At 41.9% G+C, this 8,906-nt stretch overlaps 1 protein-coding gene across 1 annotated transcript; it reads left to right on the top strand.

The window, feature by feature from the left end:
* The first annotated feature begins 6,449 nt into the window (after positions 1–6,449).
* LOC136827809 (uncharacterized) lies at positions 6,450–8,394 on the top strand. Its single transcript, XM_067085267.1, has 3 exons — positions 6,450–7,016; positions 7,182–7,602; positions 7,952–8,394. The coding sequence occupies exons 1-3, from the start codon at positions 6,450–6,452 to the stop codon at positions 8,392–8,394; spliced, it is 1,431 nt and encodes a 476-aa protein (XP_066941368.1).
* Positions 8,395–8,906: the final 512 nt, after the last annotated feature.

Raw genomic sequence — 8,906 nt, 5'->3', positions numbered from 1 at the left:
AGTTGGAGCAAAGGAGGCTGGCCAGTTAGAGCAGTTAGTCTTCATGCAAAGTTCAAAAAGTGTAATTAGGACTAAAATTTTATATACTATATATTATATAATGTTTGGATACTGTGAACAATCATAAACTATGTAAATGCATCACTAAGCCCAGCAATTATCAAGAGACCTAACAAACAAGAAAATCATGACCAAAGGTGTATTAAACAGGGATGAGTGATTGAAGTAGTCAATAAAGTTCCCAGTTTAATTTGGAATTTTTTCATTAGTCTCCCTCAGGCCGACATAAAAGGAACTGGAAGGCAGATATCCAAGCGTATAAGGGTCAACTTCTGGAGAGATTAGATGATTCTGAGTCTATCACAGAGTCCTAATCCTCCAGGAAAGAAAGTCATTATTTAGTTGTCAGGCTACATATAACCATGGGCATATATGGCATGAAAAGAAATACTGAAGTAGGCAGACAGGTAGCAATAAACAATAAGCCTACCACTTGATTGGAGATTTATTTCTTAGTCTGGGTAATCCAGAATGGTTAGTTCTACAAGGAGTTGAAAATCTATAAATTAATTCACTTGCATTGCATTTCAATAACTTGGTGACACTGTACCCGGTATTTTAATAAATTAAATCAGGGTTTTAGAAAAAATATAGTTTTGCATGAAATTTCAGTAGATTACTGGTAATAATAATTTGGAAAAATAGTAAGATTGACTAGGCACATTTCTTCTAGAGTAAATTATTCTAGAAACCTTAATACCTGTGTATAGAAAATTGTTTATCCCACTAAGTTTCAGCCACACATGGAAGGGTTAGCTGCAAGGTATGTATAAACATGCTTACCAAGATTCACGATAAATAGCATGCCATCTCCCCTCTCTTGAATATGGCTTGTCTGTGAGAACTTGTATTGTCTTCAAATATGGTTATTGTATACTGTGTGTACACCACTTACTAACAATACAGGTACAGTATTTAAATTTTTACAAAAGTTGTAAAAATATTGAAAGAGTTTGAAATGCAATACATCAGTCCTTGCCAAAGTTATGTTACAGAGCTGTGCAAGAACTCATTGATTATGAAGTATGCTTTAAGTTAATTGAATCTCTGAAAATACTTCTACTGTAGGTATAGACCAACAGAGGCTGTTCACATCCCAAGAAAAAAGTGTTATTGGATACAGTGTCCATCAGCATCCATCTCGCAATCCTCACTAAGTTCAAAGATTCAGTTATTGACTATATACTTTTAACCGAAGTATATTTATGAAACATGACAAAGATTTTTTTTATAAAATTTTATTAAAATGCAAAATTCAAATAAGTTAAAAGCAACAAAGGCTATTAGATTTAGTGAAAAATCTGTGATTATATTACAACCTTACAACTAGACTTTTTTTAATCTAAGTATTACAGTATATCTTAGCTTGCACTTTTTTTCTGTTGAATGTTTCTTTAATTTTACCTCAGGGAGTTGTTTTAGGAATGTCAACACTTTTTTGAACAGTTGTGCTAGATTTAAGTTATTATTATAGTGTACAACAAGGTTATTAAGGTTATTATTGTTGCAGGTCTTAGTCTTGATCAATAAAACCAAGAAAATAATAAATCCAGAAAATTTTTGGGTTTCACGGGATAATCTAGATTTGGAGCTGAGAGGAAAACTCTGATCCACTGTCAGAAAAGATCTGATTTTGCATTTGTGGTAAATTTGGAAAAACCTGATATTGCAGTGCTCTTGCAACAGTTTCAGTTTTTTTTTGTATAGTAATGGCTGGCAACCATTAGAGAGACACTCTCCATACTAAAGTTTAGGAAATCAGGGAATACTAGCTGCACAGAGTTCAGCTGATCCTCCAGATAGTGTACACTACTGACTGATGTGATACTTTATTGAAATGATGTTACTGACATTATGCACATGATGCATATACAAATAGTATCGTTGGTTTTTTACATGATGAAGGATGCCAAATTAAGACAATTCACTTGTTAAATAATTTTTTTTTTTTATGTAAGCTGCTCGGTATTGGTTCACTATTACAACTTTGGAAAAATCCAGATGGGACCGCATATAAGTATACAGCATCATTGTGTTATAAAATGGTATCCATAACTATTAATTTAGAACCATAACACTTACAAATAACCAGCAGGACTAGGCTATTCTTTTTTAACTTATGGGTAGTGATACAGGTTGTAAGATGTTTTAATGGAGGATTAGATGTCTACATTTAAATGGTTTGTTTCTTATCCGTTAGTGAGGCCAACCTTTTGACAGTTAAATATTTAAACTCTGTAGTATGATTCAGCTGAAAAAAAATTATATCCATTAATGAGGTAAACTAAGATAGAATTATTTTGTCTAATAATACCAAAACATACTGAGTATATTTTAATAGACCCTGTTCTCTTGTCAGGAACTCAGATGTTTCAGTTGTTCCTGTTCTGTTGTCAGAAATTTGGAAGGATGTTTTAATAGTCCCTGCCCTGTTTCTAGAAACTTGGAAGGATGTTTCAATAGTCCCCGTTCTGTTTTCAGAGACCTGGAAGGATGTTTCAGTAGTTCCTGTTGTTTTCAGAAACCTGGAAGGATTTTTCAATAGTCCCAGTTCTGTTTTTGGAAACTTGAAAGGAGGTTTCAGTAGTCCTTGTTCTATTTTCAGAAACTTGGAAAGATGAGGTAGGTTTGTTTTCTAAATAACCAATTAAACTTATAGTAATATTAAGTGTACAGTAATCTAAAGTATTATCATCTCCAAAGAGAAGACAAGGTATTAACTATCAAATTTAATGGAACAGAGAATTCTACCAAGACCAAGATAGGGTTTTGTATTTTTGTGTACTGGGCCAATGCCTCTCCATATAATCTATACTGTACTGTACTTTACGTAGGAGAATGGAAACTGAAATTAAACATAGGTCAGAATCAATCCACAATTCCAGAAAATACTTCATTCTGATTTCTTACTGGCTTAAATTTATTATGGCTCTGTAAATGACAAGCACATACTGTACTAGTTATAAGCAAACTGCTGATATACAATTAGTCAATACTTGACATGTATAGGTATGTATTAGATAGGGTAGAATCATCACCGTCATCAGTAAAGTAAGGTTTGCATTTTTGCTTGGTTTGATATAGGTATGCTAAAATTCTAAACTCTTCTTGTCCTGTATAGGACTGAAATACAAATCTACAAACTCATTGTCAAGAAGAATAGGTTTTTTTTAATGTGTAAATTACTGGAAAACCCACATCAAAATGTGCAGTGTACAGGTGGTCACTAAGAAAGAGTCATGTTACTCGTTAAGTGTTGTTGATAATGAGAATCTAATGGATTAACAACAGTGGCCCAGAATTATGTCATTGTAGCATAATTTTGCTTTTTATAATTAATAAGTTTACATTGATTTCAAATGGAAGTTAAAGGTACTGTATTCTCGTATTATTAAAAAAAAATTTAAGCCATACTAAAATAAGTGAGTATCATTCACCTCCACTTTATTTTTCAAACTGTGTAGTCTGTGTATGATAACTGATGGATGCAAATTTTATTTTTAACTATTTTGCATCATATGCTATTTGTGGCTTTCATAATTTTGAATAATATTAGAGTAAATAAATGTAATCTTTAATGTAAGTCACTCTTGTAAATTGCTCTACTGTACTGGAAACTAGTAATAGTGTGGTGCTGTCGTTAATTCAGTCTGGCATTTTTTGATCATGTAACAGCAACTAATGCACAAACTCATGCTTTCTGCAATTTTCTTACTACAGTGCATTATAATTTTCCCATCAATATATTAAGAACTAAACAGCTACCCACATACAGATGTATCTGTGTATGTTCAGATACTTGCTTTTGTTGAATGAGGCAAATGAGAAATACTGTACAGTATATAGAATAAAACACATGGTAATTATAAGTAGATAAAATATAAAATAATTTTGCTCTCTCTAACATGTGCAGTGTTAACACTCACCAGAACCTTAATTCTTCTCTTTTGATAACCTTCCTGTTATGATAATGATTACTATGGTCATTCTTACCAGACTTATGGTCCACTTCACCAAACAGAGAAAGATGTAAGATTTTTATTTTCCCTTTAAGAGAGTACTTTAGGCACCTTCTTAGCTTTTGAGGTATTTGTTACGAATAGATTACAGTATTTTGTAAATGAGTTTTGAAAGAAACGTGCTGCCAACATCACAAGTAATGAACAAATTAGACAACATGAGCACAGTGCTCTTATTGTTCGGGAAAGATTGAGGACTACAACTGTGAGCAACTTTGTCTGAAGACAAATTCAGAGAAATTAGTGGATATATTTTGGAAGGGAGTACCATTCAAAATCATAGTCCTTGAACTTAGCTTGGATATTATGCAAATGTAATTAAAAGAAAGAAAAAGTAACAACTAGATATATTTCCACTCGCCAATTGGCATCTGAAAGATTGAATATGGCGAGGTGAACTGACCAGCCGTTTACACCATCACACTTGAAACTTGGTGTATTGTCATTGTGTTTTATGAGAATTATGATTTACCATGGCACAAGGTAATTTTTTAGTCACTTGAGACAGAAGTCCATTAATATAGCTGTATGTCTCTCTCTCATTCTCAGCATATAAATGTGCTGTATTCTGGTCTATGGTCTGCCAATGTCAGTCATCTTGATATATATGTGAACAGGTGTTTGTGAGACAAGGACTTAAACATCACATATCCTTTTGTGCAAACATAAGGAAAAATATTAGAATCATTTGAAAGCATTAATTTATTGGCATAAAAATTTTGTTTATTCTGATTTTAATGTTAGGTATGCCATTTACCTGGTTACAGTAATTTGACTGTTTCATTGCACTGATAATGTATGATCTGTAGTAAATCTCTTGTAAAGACATCAGACGTCTCTTCATTTCGCATCAATCATGTTCATGCATCACACTTATTAACATGTCAAAAATCTCATGTAAATATTCATACGTAGAATTTCCTGGCCTTTCTGCCGATATATATTTTATCATTGTATGTATGTTATGTCTCTTAAAATTGTCTTTTGTTTGACTGTCGACAAACAAGTTGCTCAGAGTGTGGGTCACGGCAATCGGAGGTTGGGCACTACGTTTCCGTCCACACTCTGCCACGCATACCTGAGCCCAGGTGAATAAATCAGTTAATACCCAGTTTGACCTTTTTGTCCTCATAACTGGTGATCCGAGGAGCGACGGTAAGCACAGCGGTTTTAGCTTTGCCATTAACGGACTCACTACGGCTGCTTTACCTTCAGAGAGCTTTAACAGAACCACACAGCGACAAAAGTCTAGGCCTCTGAAAGCTCCTTCCTCGGAGAACACCCACACCACTAGCAGACTAATTATGGCGTACCCCTCCAGGTACGTTCTGGCGTGCTCGAACGGTTTGGCCCCGCCATTTACGATTCACGTTGACCATACTCAGAAGTCATTAACTGAACCACACGGCGTATAGTTTTGACTTCTGACGAGCTCCAAACACCATTAGCGGACTAAATACGCGCGTATTTCGTGTTTTGGTGTGGGAAAAAATGTCAGACACTGAGTTAGAAAGTCATTCTGAAGACGCACAGATCCTCTGCATCCCCCTCTTGCCTTCGAAGGCAGCAATAAGCCAGGCAATAAAACTCCCTCCGTTCTCACGACAAAACACCGCATCCTGGTTTCTGCGGGCAGATGTCTATTTCCGAGTAGTGAAAATTACAGACGAGGAGACCAAGGTGGACGTAACCATGACAACGCTACCGGAGGAGGTCTTCAACAAAATCACCCCATGGTTGGACTTGCAGCTTGGCAAAGTCAAGTACAGAGACCTGCGAGATAAGCTCATCGATACATACTCCATGCCCGTCCCAGAGAGAGCCCAACGCACCCTCGACCTGATGACCCAGCCCCTGTGGGACGCATCACTCAGGGATGCCTGGGACGAACTACAAGGTCTCCTGATGCTGCAGGGCGTTGACGCGGATGGTTGGAGGAAGGAGTTCAGTTTGTCGCCAGAAATATTCTGCGGCACCTTCCGCAGGAGGTGAGGGGGCAAATCACGGATGCGGACACCCTTTCAATGGACGAATTGGTGAACGTCGCACACAAACTCCATGAGGCCACCAAGGCCTCCAAACACGCCGCAACACCCGCAGCCTGTAACCTGGTAACAGAAGAAGCTGAGGCAGAGGACACAAATGCGGTATACAGGAAGAAGGCGCTGCAGCAGCAGCAGAGGACGTGGACAAACCCAGCCTGGTGTTACTTCCATCGGAGGTTCGGAAGCACCGTCAGAAATTGCAGAGCCCTTGTTCTTTTCAAAAAAACAGAAAGGCGGCCACAAATAACAGCAGTGGCCGCAAACCTTGCGATTCTTTATCCATGATGCCTTATCGAAACGATGGATGCTGGTAGACACTGGGGCTATGCAATCGGTGTTTCCGCTGTCGAGGGAGGACAGCGACCGCACATCCAGCGCCGCAACCGCACTGGTGGCCGTAAATGGAAGCTCCATCTGCTGCTACGGAACTTTGACCCGCAGAATATCCATCCTGGGCCATAAATATGATTGGCCCTTCGTCATCGCGGACGTTAAGTTTCCTCTCCTAGGGGCCGATTTCCTCGCACACCGCGTAATTCTGGTAGACGTCGGCCGAAAACGCCTGCAGGATACCTGGACACCGAACCTGCCGCTCGACCGCTCTCCACCGGGTTGGGGATGCCCGCCATCTGCTTCATCTCTTCGAACAGATACAGCGCCCTCCTCCACGAGTTCCCAGACGTCTTCAAGCCAGAGCTGCGTCAGTTGCCGGGAGCCCAGGCTAAGCACGGCATCCATCACCATATCACCACGGCAGGCCCACCAACACATGCCAAATTCCGCCGCTTGCCACCCAAAAAACTCCAAGATGCTAAACGAGCCTTTGCCGAGATGGAACGGATTGGAATCTGCAGGAAGGCATCGAGTCCGTAGGCGTCCCCCCCTCCACATGGTAAGGAAACCAGACAGCTCCTGGAGGCCCTGTGGGGACTATCGTTGACTGAACCTAATAATGACACCGGACTACTATTCCATGCCGAACATATAGGACCTAACAGGCGCCTTGCACGGGGCCAAAGTATTTACAAAAGTGGATTTGCTCAAATCTTATTTTCAGGTACCAGTGCACCTCGACGACGTTCCAAAGACAGCCAGCATCATGCCGTTCGTGACATATACCTTCTCCTACTCCACCTTCGGCCTCAGGAACGCCGGGGCTACGTTCCAGCGCCTTATGGACGCCATCTTGGTGGACCTACCTTTCTGTGTTTGCTACTTAGACGACATCCTGATCTTCTCCAGGTCCCTGGAGGAACACCTGCACCACGTCAGGTTCGACAAGTGTACCTTCAGAGCGGAAAAGTTAGACTTCCTGGGCCACGAGAATGACGAGATCTCTCTGGCAGGTGTTCGCCCTATGGCCTTCAAAGTGGATGCAGTGAAGAAGTTTCCAACACCAAAATCCATCAAGTCCCTGCAGGAGTTCCTCAGCATGGTCAGCTACTACCGTCACTTCATACTGGACATCGCCGCATCATGTATCCCCTAACTGGAGTACTGAAGGGAAGCCAAAGCTCTGACACGGGCAGCCCGGCAGCAGCAGGCGTTTGAACAGACGAAGGCAACCCTTGCCAGAGCCACCACCTTAACACATCACGACCCCACCGCCCCCCTGAGGCTTACCACTGATGCCAGCAACATCACCTGCGGAGCCGTGCTGGAGCAGGTAGTAGCCGGTTCCCCCCACCCTCTGGCCTTCTTCAGCCGCAAGTTAAAGCTGCCGGAAGACCCGCTACAGTGCATTTGACAGGGAGCTGCTGGTAATCTACCAAGCTGTGCGGCACTTCAAGTACCTCTTGGACGGCAGCCTTTTCTCCATCCTGACAGACCACAAGCCGTTGGTGCATGCATTCACAAGGGTGGGAGACGCATGGTCGGCAAGACAGCAGCGGCACCTGGCCGCTATCTCCGAGTTTGGCTGCACCATTAGCTATGTCCCCAGCAAGAAGAACCCAGTGGCTGACGCCCTATCAAGAGTAGAGATAAATTCAGTCCACCTGGACATAGACTACGAGGACCTGGCGAAGGAACAAGCCGCGGACCCGGAAACAGCAGCCCACTGCACGGCACTCACTGCTCTGAGGTGGGAAGACTTGCCAATAGGTGGTTCCAGTTCAGCACTTTTCTGCAACACCAGCACTGGCCAATCCCGCCCCCTGATACCCGTGTCAAGAAGAAAGCAGACTTTCGACATCATCCACGGGCTGTCCCATCCATCAGGACGAACCCTGCATCCAACGGCATGGTGGAAAGGACCCATCGTTCATTGAAGGCAGCTCTGATGGCATGTTGCACTGACGACAATTGGAAGGTGCAGCTCCCCTGGGTCCTGCTGGGTCTCCACACCACACCAAGGGCAAACGGCGATGAATCTCCTTCAGAGAATGTCTACGGCGAAACACTGGCTGTACCGGGAGAGTTCTTCGCCATGGAGCCGGACGTCGCAGATATGTCCCTTCCAAGGCTAAGGGAAATATCAAAGAGGTTCGCGCCCTGCCGAAAGACTTGCAGATAGGACCCATGTCTACAGCCCAAAAGGCCTGGACTCCTGCACGCATGTCTTCATCAGGATCGACGCCCACCCTTGACCAGACCATACAGAGGCCCATACCGTGACGTAAGTAGGGCATCCAAGGCCTACCTTGTCAACGTCCACGGGCAGGAAGACTGGGTTTCTGTCGACAGGCTAAAGCCAGCCTTTCTGATGGACAGCAGAACTCGGGAGGCAACCGGCAGGCGTCCCAGAATTCCTCCACAAAACAAGGCCCCGGATGAACCCATC

This window comes from Macrobrachium rosenbergii, chromosome 42 (genome assembly GCF_040412425.1).
Source record: "Macrobrachium rosenbergii isolate ZJJX-2024 chromosome 42, ASM4041242v1, whole genome shotgun sequence".
NCBI lineage: Eukaryota > Metazoa > Arthropoda > Malacostraca > Decapoda > Palaemonidae > Macrobrachium > Macrobrachium rosenbergii.
This window is presented reverse-complemented; position numbering and strand designations above follow the sequence as displayed.